We start from the raw sequence: 27,622 nt of genomic DNA on the forward strand, positions 1-27,622 counted from the left end.
GAGGCTGAGGGAGCTGGGGTTGTTTAGTTTGGAGAAGGGGAGGCTCAGGGGAGACCTCATTTCTCTCTGAAAGGAGGTTGTAGCGAGGTGGGGGTCTGTCTCCTCTCCCAAGTAGCAAGTGATAGGATGAGAGGGAATGGCCTCAAGTTGTGCCAGGGGAGGTTTAGATAGGATATTAAAAAAAAATGTCTTCACCAAAAGGGTTGTCAGGCACTTGAACAGGCTGCCCAGGGAAGTGGTTGAGTCCCCATCCCTGGAGGTATTTAAAAGACATGTAGATGTGGTGCTTAGGAACATGGTTTAGTGATGGACTCGGCAGTCATGATCTTAAAGGTCTTTTCCAACCTAAACGATTCTGAGTGGTGTTGCAGTGATGTTGGCCAGCTCCCTCCACTCTCATGGGTGCATCCTGTCAGGTCCCAGGGACTGGTGTGTGTTCCCAGGAGGTTTAAGTGCTCCCTAACCTGATCCTCCTCCATTGAGAGCAAGTCTTCCTTAGTCCAGACTTCCCCTACGGTTTCAGGAGCCTGGGATTCCTGAAAGCTGGTCTTTCCAACAAAAACAGAGATAAAAGAAGGCATCAAATACCTCAGCCTTTTCCATGTCCTTTGTCCCCTCCCCAGGTTCCCCACCTCATTTTCCCTGGTCTTCCTTTTGCTGCTTATGTACTTGTAGAAGTCCATGTTGTTGCCCTTCACATACCTCACCAGACTGACCTTCAGGTGGGCTTTGGTTTTCCTAACCCCAGCCCTGCAGGCTCGGACACTCTCTCTATATTGCTCCTGGCACAGCAGGCAGAAGAGGCAGAGATCAGTGAGCACTCAGTAACCTACTTTGACTCCTTGAGAGAGACCAACCGTCTGGGGGTCAGGCAGGGGCAGGAGCCTGCAGAGCACTGTCAGTTTTCTTGAGTGGCCTCAATTCACAGAACTATTGAAAATCGTTGTTTTACAGTTAATGGGATTGTTTGGGTTTCTTTTTTTTTGCGTTCTCTTTACACTCCTTAACACTCCACTTCATGCTTCATACCTTGCATTGCACATTTATTGCATTATAAATATATTGCTTCCTTACACAGAAATCATGTTCTGTTGCTCCCTGTCTCACTTATGTACTCCTCCCTGAGGAAAACTTGTTAAAGTTGTCCCTTATTCAAAATTAATCTCAGCTTACATAGCCGGACACATGAAGGAAACGTTATCTCTAACTAGCAGAACTCTAGCAGAACTTCTGGTAGAAAGATTGTTTATGAGATTGAGACTGGTGGGAGAAAACATGTTTCTTTTGTCATAAGTTTGGCTCCTCATGCTGAGCTTTCATGTGTAGGCAGCATAGTAGAGGGTATTTAGGGTTTAGGCTACAGCTTATGTCACATACCACAGTTTGTCAGGCTGATATTGCTGTTTGCATTTCTGCTGCAGTCTTTCAGTATGAGTGGATGAATGTGGACACTTTTTTTTTTCCTTTCAATTATACTAGGTGAAGTATTCCTATGGTACTGCTTAGGCAGTAAATGTACCATACAGAGAATCAAGTCAGTTGAAATCTAGGTAAGACTGTTTTACGTATAAGTTTGTCACCTGCCAGCTTAGAAATGTAAATTGAACACATTCAATCCATTATATTATTATTATCATTATTCATTATTTTACTCTTGGTTTTCTCACTGCATTAAAAAAAAAAAACAAAAACACAACAAACCAAGCCCACAGCTTAAAAGAAGTAAAGTATATATCTTGCATCGTAATTGTGTAAACTGCCCTAACAATTGGTTCTAAAAAAGCAAATGTTTTGGAACACTGAAAGATTAAATAAGGCGAGCTTCATGAATGTCTGCTGAAACTGTCACTGAAAGGATCACAGTCCAGATCCATAGATGCTCTATACTGATAACTACTCTGGTTTCAATAGATTTATATTTTTTTAGCTGCTTTGATCTTAGTAGAGTTGATTTACTTCGTAACAGAAAAGGAGCTGGCCAGTCTTTTTTCCCCTAGTTTATCAACCTTCTGTCATTCTTGCTCCTAAATGGAAACAGTTGAGACAATGTATGGCAGTGCTTCCTTCTCATCCTCCTGGAACTCCAAATAAATTTAGTTTAACAAAGACAGGATGTTTAAAATAGTAGAGGGAAGTTCTTAATTTCAGTGATGTATAACTTTACTGATGATAATGCACAGGAGGAGTAAGTTCAGAAGTAGTGTTAGCCTAAGCAGAGATGACCAGATAACTGGCTGCCTGACCAACAGACGTTAGGACCTTATAACAAAAGGATTGAAAGTACAGGAAGGTCCATCCAATATCAGCAGGCTTAACAATGCATGACACACTTTAAAAATTTTCTGCATTCAGAATGAGTTAACATTGCTTCAAAAGGAAGATTTTCTGGTTTTTCTGCTTTCGGTGAAATTTTGCCAGTCCACTCTAAAATGACCTTTGGGTACATGGCAAATCAAAATTCTGTCTCATCCTGTAGGTAAACAACCTCTCTAGCATAATATTTACCAAAGCGCATAGATTTCATAAAGGGAAGTTATTTTTACAAGTTAGAATCTTAATTATCTGACCTTTGTGTCCTTTTTTTTCTATTCAACATACTGTCAAAATCTAGTCTTACTAAGCTGGTTACCATTTCTGAGAGAAACAACAATAATAATCAAATTGTAAAACAAAACAAAACAAAAACCCAAAACAAACCAAAACCCAAAAAAATCTGACCAAAACCCTAAAAAAACCCAACAACAAACAAACAAAAAAACCCCACAAAAACCAACCAGCATTGGTTTTGGTCTTGTCTCAGTGTCTTTGCTTCTGCTGAATGCTGCACTGGCTGTAGTGATAAATAACACTATACTCAGGAAGTGGAAGAAAATAATTGATTAGACCCTTTCCCTGCATTTACCGTAGTGCTTCTTTCCCCTCTGGGTTTGTGTAGTTTAATTTGCCATTGATTCTTTAATGATTATAATGTCATAGAGGAGCCAGTGTTTATCTTCATTGTGCGCTCTGGACAACTCATTGGATCTGAATCTTTTCTTGAACATTCTGGTGTAGATCTGCAGTCATTTGATAGGGAGTTAAGTGAGGTCTTGAGCCAGCTGAAGTTTACATGGCGAGTTCATCCTTCTTCTGTCACTGGCAACATCTAATTAGTGCCAGTCCTTATTCTGCAATATTAGTTTTGTATTTCAGACACTGAAAGACTAATTGCAGAGAAGGACCAAACACAGAAACATTTAGCTCAGTTGGTATAATCAAAAAGTTAAATGTTATGACACTGAGAAATTTGTATATGAATAGAAGTTCTAAATGCATGTGGCAGATACTTCATGGGCTTTTAGTAAGTACTAAGGAAGCAGTGTTTTAAACTGCCAGCTGAATCCTTTTGGTTGTGATACGCTTCTGTGGGTTTCTTCCACTATAGTGTAGTACTTGAATTGCGGACTGTGGCAGTAGACTATGATAAGAAAGATCTTGTTTCTCTTCTGCTGAACTCAACTTCTATCTGAAAACCATTTTCCATTCCAATGACATCTTTTCCTACTTTATCTTCACCGTGATCAGGGCTACTATTTCAGAAGAACGCACTATACTCTGAATACAGAGAATTAGCCTCGCATTCAGGATTGTTTTCAAGGAATACCTACAAGAATTGTTTTTAAACTGTACACTAAAAAGCTTTGTTTTCATATTAAAATTATTTGGCTTCATTAAAGCCATCTTCACTGAAATTTTCTGTAAGAATAATGTTTTCAATAATACTGAAATAATTTCAGGTTTTAGAAATAAATTTTATATTTCAAACATAAAACACAAGCACATTAGAGGGCAGAAAACATTTTAACAAACAAGACAGGCACTTAAAGTCTGAGCTCCCTGTGGAATTCTGTCATATACAAGGGGATTAAAAAGAAGTCATAGTCTACTGATTAAGTAAATGGAAGAGAGAGGTATGGAAAAGATGAAAGTTTGGATTCATGCATGGGATGCCTTCACAGCCAGGGTAAGTGCCATAAAGTATGTTGCTGGGATTCATCTCCCCCATTCAGCTTTATGGTTGTGGTGAGTTAACCTTGGCTAAAGAGCAAAATTTGTTGCCGATTAAAATAGAGTTGGATGGTGAAGAAAGACAGACAAAACCTAAACACACCCATACCCTCCCTGATTTTCCTAGGCTCAACTTCACCCCTTCATCTCCAACTCGTCTACCTCTGCACCCCCCCATCCTTTCCCTGGAGTGGTGCAGGGGGATGGGGAATGGGAGGTTGCTGTCAGTCCATAACCGCTCCTCTCTGCCTCTCCTTCTTCCTCCTCACACTTTTCCCCTGCTCCAGTGTGGTTACTTCCCACGGGCTGCAGTCCTCCAGGATAAACCTGCTGCTGCGTGGGCTCTCCATGGGCTTCAGGGCACGTCCACCTGCTCCAGCCTGGGGTCCTCTATGTGCTGCAGTGTGGATATCTGCTCCAGCCTGGTCCTCTCCATGGGCTGCAGAGGAAACTGCTCTGGCGCCTGGCGTGCCTCCTCCCCCTCCTCCTGCTCTCGCCTCGGTGTTCACTCTCCTGTTTCTGACCCTTTTTTTTCTGTATTCCTCTGCCTAGCTGGCATTTTGCCCTTTCTTACACAGGCTTTCCCAGAAGCACCATCAGCTTGGCTGACAGGCTCAGTTGTGCCCTGTGGTGGGTCTGCTGGAGCCAGCTGTGTCTGGCGTGGGGCAGCCCCTGGCCTCTCCTCAGAGAGGTCACCCTGCAGCACGCCCTCTACCAGCACCTTGCCACATTAACCCAATAACCCAATACAATTTGGTCCACAATTCTGCCTCCAGAATGTGTGATCTTAACTCCTGTTGAGATCAGTAGGAGTTGGGTCCTGCCACTGGATGGGAACACTTAGACTTTTATTGAATCTTTGAGTCCTTGAATGATTTTGCAACATGTATTAATGAAATTATTCTTTCACATTGACGTGTGTTCTGTGAGCACCTCACATTATAATGACAAAGTAAATCCTTAACTGAAAGTGTTATTTTTTTGTTTGGTGAACCAAATTCAATGGGCTGCCTCATCAGCTTTGAGTTAGAAACAACATTCAATCCTGTATTTGCAGGCAGAAAGTACAGATGAAGAAACTGTGGGAATCTGAAGTCAACGTGGTAAATAATTTTATAAAGCAAGCCTGTATTACCGTACAGAGACCGAGATCGATATTCTAAAGGCCTGAAGTTGCAAATCCTTATTTCAGTCTTTAGACTCATATCATGAATAGCGTTTAGAGCAGCATGTAACACCTTTGCCATTGATTGCTGTTAACTCTGCCGTTAAGAGCTGTCAAGCTTTTTGCAACAGATGAGCAGTCATACAAGTGATAGGGGAAATTAGAAGAATGGGAATGGGAGGAACTGTTTTTTTGTGTGCAGTGCAGATGAAGTGAGAAAAATAAAGAAAAAAATATTTTGTAGGATTCGGGTAATAGCAGTAATGGGAAATGGAGTGTTATTATTTCTGGACGCTAAGATAATAGAAGCGCAGGTACAACACAAGAAGCAAATGTAAAATGCAGCATGTGTAGGTGATAGAATCTATTCATATTTAACTTATTTATGCATTTTTCAACATCCAAAAGTATCAGATGACACCGAATACTCCTAGTAATGATGCAACTCTTCTATCTGCAGTCATTAAATATATATTAGGGTTATAGCTGAAAATTCTCTGTCCCAGCAGACTGAAGAAGTGACTGATGGCGCCATAGGTTTTTTCACTGTTAGGATTCTGTCTGCTGGCATTTAGGTGATATAGGAGTCATAACCCAAACTGTTCATCTCTGAGTACACGTTCTTAACTACAAGGGGAACAAATATGAGGACAGAGAAACAAGCGCAGTTGTAACCTTATCAAGGTCTAACATAGTTATTTATTGTTGGAGTAGAGCTTCATATGTCAGCCTGCTTCACATTTACAGTTGTGTTCAGTGGTCTCTAATTGTTGGTTAGGGCCAGGCAATTGTGTGCGTCTAGTAACTTGACAGACACTTAAAATAGTATCTCTTTTGTCATCAAGAACTTGATGTGAACTCCAGATACTCTGCAATATATTGGACATTGCAGTCACACGCATTTTTGTTTGTATTGAGATAAAGGCCCTTATTAAAAAAACAAGCAAACAAACCCACAAACCAAAACACTAAACCCATTTATTTCAGATTGTGTGTATTTAATTAAAGAGATTGTCTAAAAAACATATTACTGTTTTTAGAAACCTATGATTGTCTAAAAAACACTCTGTTTTTTAGCAACCTATAGAGGAAAGGCATTTTGAACAGGTTGGTATGCTGTAAACAAGGCCTGAGGAGTTCTGGCAAAGTCTGCACTAAGCACTAACATAGTTGAAGTGTAAGAAACGAGTGGGATTAGCAGAGATTATTTTTCAACAGTGGTGGAGTTGTGAATACTTTTCAACCTACAGTTGTCGTGGTCAGGCAAATGAGTGTACAAGTCACGTTTGCATTCAAAAGTTTTTCTTCCTTCATAAGATTCCATTTTCCTGCCGGTCAGATGAAAATTTTCAGCCCTTAAGAACACAAACTCACCAGAAAGTTACCTTAACTGTTCAAGTTATTACTGGGTAAAATTATCCGTAATCCTTATTCAGCAAAACACCGTATCATAAGGACTAGTGTAAAGTTTTAACCCTGCTTGTATAGAAAGCTGAATAGTGTTGAAGTGTTTTCAACTTAGGGAAGCGTTTAAGTATTTCCTTGAACTGGGATGGATTAAACCTACACTTAATTATGTTGCTGAACTGAGCAATTTCTTTAATAACTTGCGTTATACAACCAAACAGCATGCAGCACTTTAAAATATATATGTGCACTGTGGGGCTCCTTGTGTCTCCCTTTAAAACATCTGATTTGGGGTCATCTGCTCTTTAAGGATATACATTACTATTCTGGTTGTGGCTTACAACTTCCTAATTGTTAGAAAATTTAACATTATTTTAATAGCTAAAACTGTTGAAACCAGCATACTTCACAGAGTATAGAGATTCATAGAGTTACACTGGGCAAAAACATTTGGAAGTACCTTAAATTTATCATTAATTTGTGTGTTCTTATTTCCATTGTGTATTGCAGGTAACATTTACGTTAGTGCTGCTGAGCTGGTGTAATGCAAGGAAGGACACATCATGAAATGGAAACATTATCCTTTTTTGGTCATAGTAGCTGTATTCAGCCTTTCCAGATGCCATCAGTTACTGGGTCAGCTCATTCCAGGTAGGTACCTTTCATTTAAACATAAATGTTCATGGTTTTATGAATCATTTTTACGCTATCCATGTGAATATGTGCATGTTTATACCTGAAGCTTTCTCTCTATGTATTAATGTGCGTGTATGTGTGTGTGTAGGTAAGAAATTTATGAGCATATCTGCATATTTAAAATGTAGAATTTAGTAAGTGCTGTACTGTCTATGCTGCAATGAGTTGCTTTTTTTTTATTGCAAACGAAGATATAGAAAAGGAGTGGCCTGAAAACATAAGTACAAGAAGGTTAAGGTGGTGATTGAAGCATTCTTTTGATTGGCACTGCCATTGGTGGGAAGAAATATAGAGTGCAGAAAGAGACTTGAATATCAAAGAGAATGGGAAATCTATAGAGAATGTTCCTGAAGAAGGAGGAAAAGAGCAGCAACTCTGAAATAGCTGAAACGCAATGTTCTCAGTGAAGTCCTAGAGATCAGGGATTATCCTGGTGCTTGCGTATGGCAAGCCTTACTAGTGCAGAGAAGAGTAGTAAGCATGTATACAAATGCAAGATACTACCCAACTTTAAAGTGAAGGTGGTGGTAAAATAAGGTAACCTATGTCACTTGATCAGTGAACAGTGGATTTTTATTGAAGTAACATACAAGAAAAAAAAACTGTTTTGTTGTGTTGGGTTTTTTTAAAGAATAAATCTGTAAAACCAGCTTCTGAGCCATCCTGAATCATCTTCAATATTTGTTAGGAAAAACCCAAGCAAACTTTGATCAGTACTGCTAATAATGTACAACCTTTCAGTAAAAGGTAGGAAAACACAATAGACATATAAAAAAGAAAGTGACGTGCTGATTTTTTCTGCTTTGCATCTGAATAATAATGTAGAAGACTGCTGGCTGGGTTTCTAAGTTGAATACATTGTATGTGCAGAATTTTGTGGCTTCTCCATATATCTGTGAGCAACTAGTTCAAATATAGACTACTGAATGAACCGAGAAAGAGAAGGTTTTTTATTTCAAGGGTTTGTTGACCAATAATGAATGGTGGTTCATGGAAAGTAAATTAAGGAAATTAATTGATAACTTTTTTTTTTCCCCTGGTTTTGTTGGTTTCAAATGCGTTATGTAGGAGATGCAAAAAGACTCCAGAATAAAGGAAGATGTAAGTTAAAATTATCATTTTAAAAGTTTGACCTTGGACTTCAAACATAATTTCAAAGCAATTTACCTGTCACAAAGACATCTACTGTTCTTTTTAAAAGGAACGCCTGCAGATCCAAATGTATTTGCATGATAGCTACCTCCATCTACTTGCATTGGTTTCAATTTAGTCATAGTTTTGTAGACTCTACTGAAAAGGCTGTTTGCATTGTATTACTTTTTCCGTCAAATTAGTTTCAGAATAAAATCACAGGTGGCATTTTTCCTTTGTCCCTGCTTTGTAATTTTCATCACAGACCTCAGACTTGAACCAAGAGATTACTCTACTTGGCCAGACATCAGTGTGCTCAGCCTAGCTGGCAGGGTGCCAGGAGTGTGATTATCACAAAAGATCAAATAAAGCAGGATTTTTTTTTTTTTCCTTTAAGCAGTTCATCCATTCATTTTGCTCTTTTCATGTCTTTTCCTTACAAAGGCATGTCTCTCATTCTTTTTTTTTTAATGCACAGAGACCTGTGCAAAATCTCAAACTTTTTCCTCCGTTTAATGGGGAAAAAAAAGAAATAATGGTTCTTTGGAATTTTGCTGTATCCATAAATATATCAATAGAGCAATAGGTAACAGCTTTTTCTAAGGACTGCTAAAAGCACTGAGCAGTTAAAACGTAAAAACCATGCTTTCAAAATAACAGATTCAGTCAAATTATTTTTTAGATCATGTTATTAGAAACCTTTAAAAAATGAAATTTTAAAGTTTCAAACTCCAATTCTATCATATCTAAAACCTGAAAATTTTTCCAGCTTACTGATGATATAGCTTATGTTTCACATGACAAACTATCAGAAATGTGTTAAAGCTTGCCCTCTGAATTTTGAACTTCAGTAAAATGTGATGAATTTTAATGGTGGTCTTAACTTTGAAACATTGTAGTTTTTGCTGAATCTTTTCTTATTTTCATATTCTATTCTTGTTGAGTCTCACTCTTTTGCATATGGGGTCCACAGGGAAGTACTGTCTCCCCCTTTATTAAAATCATGGCTGAGCCTTTCATCTCATGTCATTACGTCTTACCTCTAATTCACATATAAAATACACTCGCAATTCTACTATGGCTGTCTCCTGAGGCATAAAGTATCTCTGCCTTGGCACATCTTTATTTAATCAGGGGTTGAACATTATCTGGCAAAGATGTGATTTTTCTTTCCAGTTGCTCTGCATATTTAAAAGCTGGAAAACTTGATAGTTGATTTTAAAGTGCACTGATCTAAGAAAACATGGCATTAACTAATGCTATATTATGTTTAGATGCATATGTTGTGCTCTGTGTTTTCAGTTAAGTCACTGAAGTGTTTTAAAGTTATCAGTTACTACATTGTCAAAAAAAACCATGGAAGAACAATAAATTTCACATGCAGCAAAAGATTTTAATAATTTAAACTTAGATATTTTTTTTTTTTTTTTTAACATCAGTAGAATTGAGTGCAAACTTTCAGATTTGTGGTCTGTTAATAAAGACAGTAGGAGCATTCCTCATGGATTTGGTTGGGCTTGGGATCAGGTCCTCTAGCAGGGAGTATTGTGGAAGTGCCCTCCATCTGAACTGGAACAGATGCCAGATATGTGGCATCTAGTCAATCCTTGAGCTTTACAGAGATATCCAGGCAAAGAAAGCCTTGTAAAACCATGTAATGACAAATTTTGAACGTTCCTGGTAGATTATGAATAGATTTTTGTAACAGAATTCTCTGAAGATCTTGGAGAGAGGAGGATGAGGAGAAAACCTCTTTTGACCCAGAATTTTGAGAAATTTTGATAGATGTTTGTAGACCTCTGTGGTCTACAAGTCCTGTATCTCAATACTTGAGCGAAGTTCTAGTTTTCTGGTTTCTAGTTCTAGTTTTCTAGTTTCACTAGAAAGCCTGACATATTTCCATCATTTTCTAGTAAAAAAAAGATTGCTTTTCTGATACTTTTTTGATTCTTAAATCTGTGAAGTGCATTGTTTCTCCAGGAGATAGCTTTCCTTTAGGAGATGCAGATTATAACAAAGCGTAATTTATATAAAACATACATAGTAAATGTAAATTTGAGAAATATGTTTCAGTAGTGTAAGTTTAAAAAAAACAACGACAGAACAAGTCTCTCTGACAATCATAGAAGCTTACTAAAATCCTGAAGAGAACCAGTCCAGGATTTGACCTCTTCTGGGGTAGACAAGAACACTTTAAATTTCCTTTTTCCTAATACTTCTTGGCTTACTAATGAAACACTACAGGAAATACATTCGCTATCATAGCTTGTTTGCCTCTTTCAACAGGAGACATTTATTATTAATAATGAAACTTTCATAAATTCAAATTGTCTTTTTTCACTGCCTCTAGCATGTTGAGGTGTAAGCAATCATTTTTGGAATCTGAAAACTTATATCAGAGCTTTTCTCAAGTTAATCATAATTCAGTAACATAAGTAGCTAAATTGTTTGGTGTGATTTTTTTTAAAAAATCACTGTTAACTTTTCAGTACTCAAGCCTCTGATCTGGCTAGTGAAAACAAGAATTGTAGTTTTCACCTCTCACCGGCTTGTCAAACTACTGAATTTTTTGTCTGAATGTGATACTTAGGGTTTATATGTGTGATTCATACATTTCCTGCAACCTGTGAAGGTACCTTGAAAAAATGGTTCCTAGCACTGAAAGATCTTCATTTGCTGCTTCATAAAGAAGATCACTGTCTTGTATAATGTAATGTGTACTCATTCATTTTTCTGTACTGTTTAAGTGCCTGAATGAATTTTCAATCAAATATCCAAAATAAGTCTCTCAATGATCTGAATAAGGCATCGAATAGTTCATGTAAAGAATTTAGCAAGTTTTATGGTTGTGCAGGTTTTTCTTAGAATAATGGTTAAAAAGGAAATGTTCAGCCAAACCCAACCCATAGTTTAACTATTGACTGTCTTTTGGCATAGGCTCAGAGGCAAAGAGAATTGGATGCTCAAATTCCATTTAAGCCCCTGATTGTGAAGCTGTAAAGGAAGAGTAAAGACTCACTGAGCTAAGGAAATTAAGTGACCAGTACTCCCTTGACACTTGTCAAAGAGCAGCAGCTATGGATTTAAATTCCTTCAATTGGGAGGTACTTGAGGATAGTTTTCATCCTTTCTGAGCAAGTGATCCAACAACTGAGCTCATATTTAAAAAAGATGGCAGGTTTGTTGGTTATAATTTCGTATTGTTTTAAAGTAAAGTGATGTTCGTAACTATTTTGTGATAAGCCAGTAAGGATTTCCGAGCACCTGAACAGGAAAGCCTAGTTTGTAGGTCACAGGGGAAATAAGGCAAAGGATAGAAGCCAAAAACCTCAAAACTTATGTAAAGCTACGCCTTCTCAGGAGCAGAGCTTTAAGTCCCAGAGGGATGTTAACTCTAAAGACAGAAGGGCATGATTTAAGAGGGTCAAATTTTTAAATATAGGTCCCCAAATTTCATGCAAATTCCACTTATTCTTTCATTGAATCTGAACCCAAATGAAGATAACCTTCAGCTATTTTTGATTAGAAACATACATATAAATATAAGACTGGAAGTGTGTAGCTCTGATGTAGGAACGCTCATAGAATCATGGAAAAAAATCAGGTTAGAAGGCACATGGAGGTCATTTAGTCTGATTTTTTTTTTTTTTTTTTTTTCTCAAAACAGTGTTGTCTTCAGAGTTAAATCAGGTTGCACATAGCCATGTCCAGCTGCATTCTGAGCACCTTCAGGGATGGAAATTTCATAACCTCTTTGGACCACTCTCAAGGTGGATTTTTACTTGCATTTAGAGCCAGCTGGAACTTTGTATTGCAATTTGTGATCCTTGCATCTTGTCCTTTCACTGCGCACTTCTGAGTAGAGGCTGGCTCCCACTTCTGCAAAACTTTTTTTAAGGTAGTTGAAGACGGTAATTAGATCACTACCTTAGACTTCTGTATGCTAAACCAAACCATTTTATTTAACCTCTGCCAGTATCTTACATGCTCCAGCCCCCTGACCATCTTAGAGGCTCTCCTCTGGGCACTCTCCCATTTTTCTGTTTCTCTCTTGGAGTGAGTGGCCTGAAATGAGATGCACTCTTCCATGTGCAGACTCATGAATGACAACTGGAGGGAGCTAATCATCCCTCAGCCGGCTGGTTATGCTCTCACTAAAGCATCCCAGTATGTTGGTATCCTCCCCTGGGTCAAGGGCACACTGCCAGCTCAAATTCAGCTTACCAACCAGGACCACAGATTGGTCTCTGTCATGTTCTTAGCTTTCCATCATATAACTTCTACCGTAGCAAGGATCATCTTGGAGGAACTGTTCTGTTCACAAACTGTAGTGCCAAGAAATACCGTGTTTTGGTGCACACTCTCCGGTCATTTTGTTTTCACAGGCTTTATGAAATGTCACTCTCGGCCATAAAACACGTTTTTGTGATCCTAATTTAATATAACTGTGACGAATGCATCTCTAAGTGATGTGTAGCAAGGGATGATGATTTAATGTATTTTTTCCAGTTGTAAGTGCCACCAAGTTTGTAGATTGTGGTATTCAAGGTCAAATTCAGAGGGAGCAGACAGGCAGTTTAGGCCTTGCTGGGTCAAGGAACATGTGTAAAGATATGTTTCTGTCATCCACACCCAATTAACTTGAAGCAGACAGAAAATATTCTTCAGTTCAGATCTAAAAAAAGAAACAAAAAAATCCCCAAACCAAAAGCCAAACCAAACACCACTCACATTTTGGCTAGTCCCTACAAAGAAGGGGCTCTATTTAGACAGACTAAATAAAATAAAAATTAAAAAAGAGAAAAATTGGCATCTGTGTTCTTTTAAAGGCAGATTTTTAAAAAATAAAAAAAAAGTTGTGTTCATGTCTGCCTCTTCCTTCTCTCCTGTCCCTGCAATGTGCACAGGCCATACTGCAACCTCTTGTAGAGAGAAAGCAGTAACAACTGAGATCGTCTAATTTGACCACTGTATATTTGTATGCATGTGTATATGCGTTTGTAAGTATACATAATGACATACAATTATCAGTTAGTAACTCTTAAGACAGAAAACTCATCTTGCCTCATGGAGTATTCAGCTTTCTTTGAAGTGAAGGGTAATATGCAACCCTTGCAAAATACAAAAAAAAAATCACTTATTTATATTCCTATATCCCAATATTAATGAATTAATGCTAGAACACATTATGATACAATGTATTTGTTATCAAGGAAACATTACGATGTTTCCATAGTATGATATTGCCATGTATAATTTCCATTATGACTGTACAAACCAGATTACTTAATAACACAAGAGATAATCGTTTCTCGTTATCAGAAAATGGAAACTGTGTAGTAAATCTTGTATACTGTTTTCAGTTAATTTACCTACATAGTGATCATGTAGTTTATCTAGTCATCCATCCCTGCTGATAGAACTAAAAACACATAGCTGTTTTTTTCTTAATTTGGAATAAATTTGTTCTGCCTCTATCAGATATATGCCAGCTGATTTTTACAGTTTTGTCATTTACCCATCTTCTTTACTTTGATTGACATCAACACATTTTCAAAGTACTCTGATTGTTTCACATTTGTTGGCTTTATAGTGTGACCTTAGGTTTTCCCTGTTGTTTTTTGTTTTATTTTTTTGTGGTATGTGTTCCCCCCCCCCCCCCCCCATCTCCTCTCCCTGCTTGGGAGGATGACAAAGCTTTGTAATTCCTATTAGTAGAACTGTTGTGCCTGGAAAGAGGACATATATTAAAAGGGGAAAAAAAAGTCCCAGCACGTGCCTTGCCTTCCACAGATTGTCACTGTGTACGCCGAGGTCTTAATAAATAAAAAGATTGTCAGCTGTACTTCAATTCACGGCTTCTTTATTAGCCTCTAAAAAGAAATAAATAAAGCATGACACTTTATTTAATTGTCTGAATAGATGGAGACAAACCAAGAGGCACAGTCAGCTGCAGGACACTTAATGAAGAAATCCCTATTTTTAATCTAGCTGTAGAAGACACAACTCTTCTGCTTTGATGATATGGCCTTTGTGATGAACCTGGCTGGAAAACCACATGTGCTGCACCGTCTTCCTAATTAAGTCATCAAAATGCACTGCAGCAAACTGAGTGACTTGCGTAGACCAGTATAAGTAATTTTAGTTCCTCTATTGCTTGGTTAATAGAAAGTGGCACTGTTCTAGATTATGACTGATAGAGGTTAGATGCTACAGCTGCTATTATTGTGCCTGCAGGTAGGCGCCTTTATAAACTGTTTCTGTGCACGTGTAGGAAGGCACACTTTGCTTTGTTTCCCTTTCTTTTCTCTTACTTTTTGAGAATGTAATCCCAGAGGCATTTCCTCCATTTTTTTTTTTCCTCGAGAAGCCTCTACCTGTGATTTTCCTCAAAACATACAGATATTCTACTTGTTTTGGATTCACTGACAGAGCATTCACCAAAACTGATCTCAAAAGGAAAGTTTTGGGAGGGCTGCCTACTAAAATACATTAAAAAATAAACAAGAAGAAAAAAATTTAACAATGACAACCATGGTCATATAAAAAAGTTTGAGTATATATAATGAGGAGGGAATCAGTTTTTCTGATATGGGCTTGATTGGCCATCGTTAAAGATTTTGTAAATGTGTAGATCAGATTCTGAAGCTTTTATTCATAAAATTGTTGGTAAATACTCATTTCTTGCTTCACAAATAGTCTTACTTGAAGCTCTAAGCTTCTTAGAGACAAAAATACGCTGATTATGAGAATGGCATAATTAGGTCTTGAATATCTATCATAGGCATTATAAAATTATGTTGAAATCTTTCCTCGTTTAAATAGCTCTGTGACACCCCAAAGTTGATAGCAAGGTTACTGTACAGGCATTTGCATAGAGTAATGTAAGAATGCATTTGCTTCAATTCTTCTGTAAAGATTGTGTTTCATATGGTTAATTGAGAAACTGGCATAAATGCTATGTATGTATTTGTGGATAACATAAATAGAGTTTTCACCAGAAGTTTTTCTACCTATATTAAAATTAACGAGAATAAATTTTTCTTTACATAATCCATCAATTATCCTGAGAACAATCTTCAGTTACAAAAGTAGAGCACAAAATGACAGAGTCTCTATTGAATCTAATATTTATTTAGATGATGAATCTGTTAGAGCTTCAAAGCAATATAATGTCTTTAACATCAATTATAAAACTAATTTCAGTCATATCAGTGAAAGAATGTAACAATTTACAAGGGTGTTTTCACGCTTATGACTACTCAAGGGGTTACTGTAGGCATATCTACACTTGCTAATTTATTTTCAACGCTGTGAAATAGAGTGTCTAGAGATGCTTTATTAAATATTTTAATAAGTGTCAAACATATTGGCACAATTTCTGCCTTGACAAAGGGTGATTTATATGCACCTGTATCTGCATATGCAGAAAAAAGATCCTTTTGTTAGAGACTGCCACCTCATTTTTGCACAAACTAAACAGGAAATTATTGCCCTTTGTCTAATCTGAATTTTAAATCAAAGTGGAACTGGTGCAAGCAAACAAGTCTTATATTTTAAGCTTTTTTTTCTCAACCTTAATGTTGAGTTAGATTGACGGTAACATTATTCTAAGTATTTATACTATATCCATGGTGATGTTATCAGTACAGCAATGTGTAACTGACTAGTTGCTGTGTCATCTTTATTCTGACTTTTTTATAGCATTTTATAAGTGTTTAGAGAAATACTTTATTTTTCTCTACAGTTTAAAAATCGCTGTCTATTATTTTGATCCACAGAGAATCTTCTGTATGGCCAATATTCAGAGGAGTCAATATTTTATATTTCATAAATTAAACAGTATAAGGCTGCAGGTACCATGACTTTCAGTGAGTTTCTATTTTTGTTAATAGAGCTTAAATATTTTTCCTACATTAATTATCGTACACTAATTGTCAAAATAACATGTCAAATATTCTATGTATGCTACTACTAAATCAGTCAACTCTCCTTCCTCTGTTGTATGGAAACAAAGACACACCTATCCTTTACAAATGGTTTTTGCTCAAGGCGTTGTTACAGGCTACCATGAAGATAAAAGAACCCTTAAAAGTGCTGCAAAGCACATCTGGTTAGCCATTTACTGTTAAGTTTCCATGTTTAGACATTTCTTTCATTACATTTTGGGTGTGTGTTTTCTTTGTCTTTTTTTTTCTCCCCAGCATTACCCTAAGGGTAAAATTTAATGATATTATTTAGAACTTGTTTTTTAAATCAGATCATAAATGGCTGAGGTTTTAAGCCCACTTCATTTTGACACGCAGCTGAGGCGACCTCCAAGGTCACGCTTTTAATATATGAAAATAAAAAGGCAGTTAATGGTACGCAACAAAAGGATGCTTTTTCTTCTTCCTTTCTCTCCCCTGTCTTTGCAAAATGGATCAGTTATGCCCTTCAGGATTTTATTCACTTACAGTACTCCCTACTCACAGTAAGATTAAACAATTTCCAGTTCACTTTACATCCATCTGACACTTAAATGTACAGGTGTAAAATTAAAGGTTCTGTTCACATAGAGAACCATTTTGGAAAACATGCTTTGCTATATTCACTAACACTTGTCTAAAAACATGGCACTGAACTAGCATACAATTGTTCACTTACATTTTTTGAAATTACTTAATGTCTAAGCATGTCTTCCTTTAATCATGTTACACTAAAATTTCTAGGACAGCTTAATACTTGAAGTTTCGTGCACACTTAGGCTTCTTTGCTGATTTAGTGTGTAACATGTAAACAAGCATTACGATTTTGAAAGATGCGATACCCATGGCCACTTCTATCATCAGTTTCCACCATCTGCTTTTGCCATGTCTCTTAAATACATGTTTGATCATGAGTGGTAGCTGATAAACTGGATTTTATCTGGCTATTAAATCAGGACTAAGCATTGTGCTAATTCAGAACTGGAGTTAGCAGAGATTAGGGCCTATGGATGTTCACAACTACATCTTCCACTGAGGAAGACTGAGAAAGAGTTTACAGAAGTTCAAAAGCTAAATCGCCTCTTGGTTTCGTTATGTTTGGTTGCCTCCTTAATCTGTTGTCTCCTAACTTGTACACGGATTCATTATTTTCCAGTTCCCATTGGTTTATTTCCTACATTTTACTATTTCATTTGCTTTTCTCAGTTGTTTATAACATCTCAGAATTTTGTCCTCAGTTTTTAATTTGTTTGCAATCTGAAATACCTGTTATTAGCTTTACTGTAAACTTCAGCTTTACTTCAGCCACCTTCACACAAAAAAGCTAACATCTGCTTTTAAATTTCAGCACTTTGGTGGCCTGCTTCTGATACAGCACTTGTGAGGGGTTTCTGGTTTTAAGTTGGAGCTGTTGCAGGAGAGAAAGCTTCTTATGCATTAACTTTGTTTTAGCGTTTGGGTTGGACAAGGTAGTTTGGATTGGTCTCATAAGTTAATCACAGCAATCTGATACACCAATCAAAACTGGTGTTTGAATTTGATGGTACTCTGTCCCAAATTATCAAAGTATACAGACAATTCTGAATTTGAACTAAAATGCATGAAACTTAGGATTGGGAAGAGGACAATGACTACTGCCTACCTTCCTAGTTTATTTTCCATTCCTTTAAAACATATCTTTTTCAAAACTTCACTGCCCTTGTAAGGGCTTGCTGCGTAGAGAGGCCAAAATGTTAACTTAAGTTCGTCTCTTTCCGGCATTCATACAGCTTACCTGAATTGAGCTCCCTGCTGTCACGGCTAGATTACTCCTGGGACCTGAGCTAGCTTATTTAAAGCTAGCCTGGGACCTTGACTTTACATTGCGGTCTGCTGTTCTTTCACTGTCTGCTGTCTTTATTTCATAGTGCTGCTTTTCTTGTGAGATTTCATGGTGTTTTATCCTATTGTAGACATTTTAAAAGTTATAATATGGCTTGTAAATGAAATTGGCTTCTAATTCCTCTTTTTTTAGAAATATTCCATTATTAAGGTTTTTGATTCCTGTGGTTTTTGAAAGACTGTGCAGAGGGTTTTTTAAATATTGCAAGAAAAAAGTTGTGCGTGCTTTAGCAGGAAAGTCTGAATCATCTAGTGTTTCAAAGGAATTAAGTGCAGTGAGAAAAAGGATGGTCTGAGGTCAATCGTAGCTTATGAAGGTATTCAGTCAGTGTCAAGTCTGGCTTTGAGCTCTGGTTCGAAATATTTAACCTTTCTATTACTGCAGAAATTCCAATCAATCTATGTTACAGTCACCTTGCAAGAAGTAAGTGAAATCCCTTGGTCAGCATTTGCAGAACAGTCCGTTTTGCCAATTAAGAAAGCCTGACAGTGTTGATACTAGAAATAAACCAACTAGTCTATCCTCTTTTCAAAAAAAGACTAAAAGTACATATGATATATATGGCTACAGTAATAATGTTTAAAATTCATAAAAGCACTTTTTTCCACATTTTTTGAAACTGAAGGAAGATTTAGAGTAAAACTGCTCCATTCTGGACCAGTTGTATAAAATCTGACAGTTGATGACATAAGTATTCATGTAAATACCAAAACATAAGCAATATTTTAATATTATAGTCCCAAAGTAAGAAATTCCATTAAAGGGCCACAGGGCACTCACAGTCACCATTAAAACTTGCTAATGAATTGACTTTTGTCAAAGTGAAGAGTTAGATGATCTGAGTTGTCTTCTACTGAAGCCTTTGTCTTACTTCCTATTATAATCTTTAATATATGTCTTCATTCAGTCTCATAGAGGTACATCATGTTTCATTCCCCAGCTGTAAAAGACTGATTTGCAGCCTTTTCTCTGCAGAATTCTTCATTCCTACCTCATGGATATTTCTGTTTGTTCTATCTTACTTTTGTCTGCAGAAAGATTATTTTTTTTTTTAGCCTGTTTATATAAGCAAGTAAAATTTGCAGGAGTAGCATGAAATTTTTATACTTCTGCAATTATCTCTTCATTTCTTCTTTTCCTGTTCAGTTCAGTTCCAACCATACAGTGAAGTTCTCAATCACTCGGAAAGTTTATTTCAATTTTCAAAAGCGATAAAGCAATGAACTTGACTATATGATTGATAGTTCCCATTATTAGGACCTAGCTTTTGACTAGCTTCATCATTTGGATTGCAGTTTTCCATGTTACCAGGTGAACCAAATTCATATGTTTGTTTAATGTAACAGAAATGGTTTGGGGTTTTTTTTCAAGAAAAGGTCAGATAAAAGGACTCTCTTTTGCCCTTATTAGTACCTGCTTAACATTTTGGAGCAAGAACTTGAAACTGGCATCTTTTTGTTGGCTCTTTGAAAACTGTGCTCCATATGTCGTATTTAGCGGCTGATGTTGGATTTAACATATTGATGGAATTTGCAAAAAAATCTTTCGATATTCTTGGCTTGGAAAGGATAAGCAAGGCTTTCTTGTGATCGTTGCTCCTGAAGAATAGGAGTTGGACTTTGGTAAAGCAATCAGGAAGGTTACCCACTCCTTTGTTCTCTTAGGGTGATGCCAAATAAATTTCCAGGAGGGAGCTGCTGAACAGAAGAACCAGTCTGGTGCAAACAATGTAGGAAAAGAGTCAGAGGATGTTTGTATTATGGAATTAGGAAAACAAAGAGATTCTGCTGTGGAATTTGACCGAATAGGGGAAAAAACAGAGCGGGACAAGGACAGGAAGAAGAGGAAGGAGAACAGAGAGGGATTGGTGCAGAGTGACTGCTACTGTAGGCAGAGCAGTCCTAAGAGCCTGAAAACAAATGCGGGAAGTCTGGGTCTCGTCCTTCGCTACCTTGCGCTTTTCTCTGTTAGATTGTATGAAGAGATCTCTATTTCTGCCTCCTTCCAACTACAAGGTAAAGTAGAGAGAAACTCCTAAAAAGAAGGAGTTGCTGTATTGCCTTTCATATTGGGATGACTCTGGGGACCTACCAGATGCTGTTCAGGAGTTAGGAAGCACCCCTGGACAGCATACTTTGGTTCTGAAGTCTGTGTAGTTCCTCACGAAGAAGGGCAGAAAGAGGGTTAGCCAAGGAAGTGCCACACGATGAATTATAATAAAAGAACATCAGAGTCACAAAATTGAATGTTTAGGTTAGCAAGAATTCATCACCTGTATTTAAGTTAAGTGAATGAACATTTTCTGTGTCAGTTGAGTACATCCACACTCATAGCCTGTTTAATTCATATTACTATCCTATTTAGTATAACATGAGATATCTTTTCATGCTAGCAGCTCTGTCTCCATACTGTGAAAACTCCTTTTGCAGACATGCTACTGTGTACTGTAATATTCTCTGTGTGTACTAGAACTCTTTTTGCGCATATAGTATTGTCTTCTTTTTAACATGATTTAGCTTATCTGATAGTAGTGTATGTCTTCATGTTAATAAATTCAGCCACTTTTCTCTCATTTTTCTAATTCTCCTTCCTTCACTAGTCTTGGAATCCATTGATAAATTCTTTTGGATGTAACAGAAGAAGGGAATTCAGAGAGATGTGAAATACCTATGAGAACTGGGCCACGTAGAGAAAGATCTAGATTAGTACCCCCAGACATCTGTTGCCCATCAGTACATGGTGTAGCTCAGAATGAACCCAGTACATGTTGGGGTTTGGGCATATACAGCTAGGGGGCATGGAAGGCAGAGAAGGAAGGAAGAAAGGAAAAGAAGTGCTGAAGAGTGTAGAGAGACTGGAGGAGAAATGAAGTCACTGCCGAAAGGATTTCAGAGTGTGTTTCGCAAAGATCTGGAATTATCATGGTGGGAGAATTAAGAGAAGAGAGGGCTGTGCTTTGTTAGATTTACAGCTGATGGAACACTTCCTATAACATCCCCCGTCTTTGAGTGCATAGTGCTTCTGGACTGCGGTCAGGGTAATATCGTAAAGAACTGCTGGTTTTATATTGCCTTTCTTGTTTACTGTGCAGCCGCAGAGAACTGGAGTCCATCTGTGCATCTGCCATGGGTTTCTTATGTGCTGCTGCACAAGAGTCTTCAAACAAAACTGCCGACAGGTGGGCATTAATAGTCCACACCTCGTTTCACGAGTTGTCTAATTTGACTCCCAGGACCACATTTTTCAGCATGTCTGAGCCTTCACCATTAAAATTAAACACAATCGCATTTTCCACCACAAAAGAAGATTAGTAAGGTGTGAAATGTTCTTAAAAAATGAGAGTTACCATGTCTCAGTTTATCTGTACAATATTGGTGGAAACTCTAGGTATTATGGATGGTAGTCTTCAATTCTTTCCATCTGTATAATCAAAGAAATACTACCTTACATGAGGAAAATTATATTTTCTAGTTATGAAGTTTGGATACTTTGAGCGTATAGTGTGCTATGATGATGTTAAGATAATACAACAGAAAATTTTTTTACACTGTTTTATATTCTAGCATATCTACTGATTCATAGGCCTAATTTTTGTTGTTTACAGGATTTCGGAGAAAAAATCAATAGTGGTTTACCAACAATTAAGTTTCAGTACTGCCATATGCAGAACTCTGAATGTAACTGTTCAGAAATAGCAGCCTAACAGCACTGTTACTTTTATCAGCAAACTTAAGAAATACCCAAATATTTGCAAACAGAAGAAATAATATTTTTGAACATCTTGAAACAAGACATCCTAGTTTTCTTTATACACGCTGTCCTTCATTGTATTTTCTAGCACAGTGCAAGGTTGCAACATGTTGCCCAGACCTATCAATTAGGGAGATTTTTCATCTCTGTGCTGACACTCAGTTTTCTTCCTCCATCCAGCTAGCCTCACAGATGCAGATGTCTAATGTTGTGGATACTTGCATCCGAGCTGATCGCTTGGGCTCTAAATACTTTATACTCGATGAGGAGAGGCCATTCAGAGTATTGTTGATGTCTCCTAGATGCATTTTGGGGGTTGCCCTCTGTAGTTGCCTGTTCTCTACCTTTACTAAAGAAAGAATATGGATCTACCTTTGATCAGATAAATCCCATCCTTGCTGTCTGTCAGTTCTCTTTTGACAACTGGGCTGCCTCTAGACTAAACAGTGGATATGCGATTGTTTATCTTGTGCGTGTTCATCCTATAATTGTCCAAATCAGGGATCAAGGCAAAGTGCACTGTGGCTGTTCTGTAGTCCATGTGTTCCTGTTTTCTTTCCAGGAGAATAACAGCCTAGGGTAAAGGCCCTTGGTGCTTGCCTGAAGTCCAGGTCAGGCTGAAGATGTACGGCTAGCCCTGCTAATTTAGATGTAGCATATAAGTCTTCATCATATTTTAAATGTGAGGCCTTTTCCATTGTCAAGCTGCTGAGAGTCCTAAGGATGATATATTACAGGAAAAGTGCTTTTCCCAACCTGTTCTGACAGCAGCTCCAAATTATGCAGAAGGCTTGCAGCTCTAGTGCAGAGAGGGGAAGTATTTGGAGTTCATTGGTATTTTCAGAAGTAAGCGAGGCTATGGGAACACGCGATACATTTCATGGCATTGTTTGGGCATCGTGCTGTCAGAAATGAGAAATTTTGAAAGCCTTTGTGAAGTCTTCAGCATCCTCACATGTTCTTGGAAGCGACTCTGGAGTGAGCCTGCTGAAAAGCTTGAAGCATGAGTCACAAGCTTCAGCAGCTGGGCCAGAGCATCTCAGGTCTCAGAAGGGGAAAAAGAGTTATGCCTAGAGCTTTAACTCCAGGCACAGTGCCTGAAAGCTAACCAGTCTCAGGAAACATAAAAGCTCAACCATGTAAAGCCCAAGGAAATAAATTAGGGAGTAGTTATGAGGGTCTGAATTCATTCCAGCTTATGTTAAGTGGAGACACCTGAGGTAGGGGCCCACTGCAGCCAAGGCTGAAGCAGGCTGAATTATTCCTTGACTACTTATGTCTCACAATTGACTAAAGAAGGAACCAATAATGACACCTGGTGAGTGTCTGATGTTGGATGAAATATATCCAGTCCTTTTTTCTCATCTAGATACTGACGAGCCTTCTTAGTAAATAATCCAGCTACACTCTCCAGGCTAATAACTGCATTCTCATTTTCTGTTGAGACAGGAAACATGTATGCTATGTAAGAAATAGTACCAACATTGTGAAGTAGCCTTGACATAACTTGCTCTAGTATGGATACAGCAATTTTTTTCACACTCCACAGATCCCTGAGCTTCTTCAGCTGTCAGGCTCTGAGGACAATTCTGAATTGCCTTATTCTATTTTCGTCCCAGAACGTGTATGTAGTGAAAGAGTGTTTGATTAAATTACAAACTATTTCTTTTGTGACTACTTTCCTCCTCTTCTTGGGATTAAAAAAAAAAAAAAAGGTGCATAAGAATGGGAACAACATAGGAACCACCAGAGGAAGTAATTTATTACCAGGCTTTGCCTTGAATAATAAATAAAACATTGGTTCACAGTTTTAAAGATGACAACAAAATGAAATATTGCAGCTAGGTATTGTGACCAATGGTCAGGCTATGCACTGAAAGAGATGTTCTACCATGTGAATAAACTTTACAGTATTGCATATACAGAAGAAAAAAAACAGGAAGAAATCAAGGTTTTACATAGAATTATTTTACTGACATTTCCCAAATGTTGAGTTTCACTTTATAATTTGCTCTTTCAATAAAAAAACAAACAAACACCACAAACCCATGTGTAATAACCTAGTTATACAGAAAGCCAACAAAATAATCAGTTTAGTTTTGAGGCTGAAATCAATATCTATTTTGAAAGTTGCTTGGCCTTTTCTGTTATAAAAGACTATAATAATAAAATAGTAAAACAATATATAAGCAATAACAAAAACGTGTATGCAAACTCAACCTTCTTCAGGTTAAGTTTGCATACTTCGATTCCTTCTACCAAAACAATTAAGGTCTTCCTGAGGGTACGGTTCCATATATTTTAAAAAGTTTTTACCCCACTTGTTTCTGCATGAACTTCAATTGTGTCAGCATAACTATTTGTGGTGTTACAGAGTAAACCAGATCAGTAATACGATTAGTTTACATGGCAGCCCCGCAACTGATTGTGTCTTTATAACTAAGGTAGTGGCTTTGGAAGGACAGACTGGAGAGCAGGATATGATAGCTTTTCTCAAAAGCAGTGTTGTTGTAAGGAACTATTTGAACATGATGTATGAGATATATACAACTTGTTAGAGCTTCCTTGGCAGAGGACAGGGGAACAGAACACTGCAGGAGAAAGAACCAACCTTTGCTGTTAGACTCTATGCATTTGCAAATGTAATAATTTGGTGGGATTTTTTTCTCTATGGTAGTTAAAAAAGAGATATTCGGAATCTTTACTTTTCAAATGTTATTTTAAATTCTGTTTTGTGCTGCAGTTTTTTTAATCACATTGGTGTTTTAAGGTTGTAAAAAATATACATAAAAATAGGTTTGAGTATGCCTGGTCATATCAAAACTGTTGCCTCAGGGAAGGACTTCAAAAAAAGGTATAGAAAAAATGAGGTTTATAATAATTAGCAGTAACATAACTAATTTAAAACTATTTAATTGAACTAATTTGAATTTAAATTGAGAAAGAATACATAGGAAGTACTTCATTTTGCATGCTGCTTGAAATTCAAATGTCAATCTATTCATTTCATAAGAATGAAAGTAAACCTTCATATTGCAACTTTACAAGCATATCCCAATTCCCTAATTTATAGGACATGCAGATAGCATTTGCGTAATTTTTCATATAGGTATCTTACTCCCACCACATTGTTTCATTTCTTGATACTGTGCTTTTTAATCTTTCTGCTGCACTCCCAACCAAACTTGAGAATGTTTAGATCTTCTCAAAATTGCTCATGATTTTTCACATGAATTATCAAAGGCTTGCGAGACTTACAAAATCCAGAGTGACCCACTGAAGTGAAAAGGAATTTAGAAATCTGATGTTTTCTGTACTTGTTTTTATAAACATTTGGTGTCCTTTGGAGTCTAAAAATGTTCAGGGACTTACCCCTGGAATTATTGTGGGACCAACAGAGGTCACAATCCTTTACAATTAATTGCTACTCATAAACTGATCTTATCTTCTGATTAATGACTCAACACGTTGATGTTAGTGTTTTATTGCTCGTGTGTTTTTACATACTTTGTGAATTATAGATGTAGTTATCACCCAATGTTGCAAGCATAGTAAAAATACACATATTATTATTGCTCTGCTTCTGATACTGTTTATTACATAGACTTCTGCATGAATGATTTTATTTCTCTATTATTAAAAGCCTCTTTAATTTGCACATACAGGAGTCATTGCCCCAGCATGGTTCAGATGTAATCTCCATGTTAGGGCTGTAATTCAGTGTAGTTGTTTGCTGTAGCAGTGAGTATCCATACCTAAGGATAAGAAATGCTGAATTACTTACTGATTTCTGAAAATTATATTGCACAACTGAATCAGCAAATTTTAAACTCTCATTTTAGTAAGGGAGCAATGATCCCAGTTTATATGCTGATAATGAAGGAGGAGATGGATGGGTTTCACTATAGACAACCTGCCATTTTTTCTCTCTCAATTGCTATTTTTCTGTAATAGTTTTGGTTTAAAGTTTTGCTTTTGGGGTACTGAATGCTGCTTCTGCTGATCTGTTATTAATGGAGCTGCGTAAGACTGAAATTTATGCAGCTGCAGAAGGTCCATCAAGTAATAGCTAACTTTTATGATGGGCTAAGAAAATTTTGAAGAGCAGAGTTTCTGTTGTTCATGTGTTGTGTTCTGTGAAACAGCTGCGTCCAAGTCTTCAACGTAGCATGCATTGAAAGGAAGAGCATATTATTTGTGCTGTGGAGCCCTGCTCTCTGAGCTCAGCAAGGACAAAGACAGCACAAAATACATGAGGTTTGGGGATTACTGGTTGGGGGAAGGGAGAAACAGCTAGATAAATAGCTGAGATGTGTTTACTAAATACATCTGTGAAATTAATTAAAAAAATGCAGTAACAGAGAGGAGACTAAATGATGGAGGTCCTACAGCTTGTATCCTTATAGCAGCATTTGTGGCACATGCTCACTAGCTGTTAAAGAGAAAATTTAGAGGCCAGTGAGAAGCTCCAATATGAGAATTAGAGCTGTAGCACGAAGGTGAAAGAAGGAGAATGGAGCTCCAGGAATAATACATTTACTTTCTAAGAGAAAAAAGAAGTAAAAAGAACATTAACTAAAGGATTCAGCTCTGTGTGGTGATATGTCTGGTGACATGAATTAACCTCCCACGTGCCACTCAGGGACTTTTTAGTGCTCACAGTGCAATTTGAACATGTCAGACAGCCACTGAGTCTTTCTCGGCAGTCTCTAAAGTCACTCTATCTTTCTAATACTTTTATATCAAAATGCATCAGTAGCTCCGGCAACTACTGTACATTCAGACAAGTGTGCAAGAAAATGGACTTCTAAATGGATTCCTCAGGAAACAATTATATTAGTGAGTTTATCTGAATTTATATGAATTCAAAATAGTAAGTTGTGTACTGTCTCAATCATTGCAATGATAAGGGGTGAAGAAGTTTTAAAAAATATTATAAAGAACTAGTGGTTAATATTTACTGTTGAACCTACACAGCTGTAACATAAGGCCAGCTTGAGGGGAAACAAGATGATAAATGGATATTACTGTACTTTATCCTTGTAAAAGAAGACCTATGAATTTTGCGCCAGGGCCTGGCATAGAGAAGCTTGTCCCATAATGATTATTGCTCAGGACAAATAGAGAAACTGATTGGTTGCAGGAAAGTCAGATATAATTTCAAAATACTTCCTTTTTTATTTTATTTATTTCTCAGATGACAGATTGTGGTGACTGTATAGTACAGTTTCAAATAAATTCTAGAGGAAGATAGACAATGATCTGGTAGTTACTAGCCTTGCAGGAAAATACATGTTAGGGTGCTTCTAATGTAGAATGCTGTTAGATAAGGATTAAGTTTCCTTTTACTTGGAATTTTGAATTTTAGGGGATTTATTTTAATTTCAAACCAATTTTTGTAATATTGAACTACAATTACTTTTCTTCATGCAGTTCACAAGCAGTTTGACAGGAATTCTTGGCAGATTAAGAGAAAGAATAAGTGGTCTCTTCACACAAATGTGTAACAGATAATATTGCCAAAGTACCTAGTCTATGTATTACCACATATTTGTATTGGTAATGAAACAATACATG

The 27,622-nt window shown here is 37.2% G+C and overlaps 1 protein-coding gene across 2 annotated transcripts in view; it reads left to right on the top strand.

The window, feature by feature from the left end:
- Nucleotides 1-27,622, top strand: part of ROBO1 (roundabout guidance receptor 1) — a 735,949-nt gene that overhangs the window by 86,672 nt on the left and 621,655 nt on the right. For both annotated transcript variants that reach the window (XM_087757517.1, XM_087757518.1), the window contains exon 2: nt 7,130-7,270. In XM_087757517.1, coding sequence (XP_087613643.1) covers nt 7,183-7,270 — 88 coding nt within the window. In that variant the 5' untranslated portion in view covers nt 7,130-7,182. The remainder of the gene's footprint in view (nt 1-7,129; nt 7,271-27,622) is intronic.

Source organism: Nipponia nippon, unplaced genomic scaffold (assembly GCF_047370975.1).
Source record: "Nipponia nippon isolate SJK-2023a ecotype South Korea unplaced genomic scaffold, ASM4737097v1 scaffold_2, whole genome shotgun sequence".
In the NCBI taxonomy this organism is placed as follows: Eukaryota; Metazoa; Chordata; class Aves; order Pelecaniformes; family Threskiornithidae; genus Nipponia; species Nipponia nippon.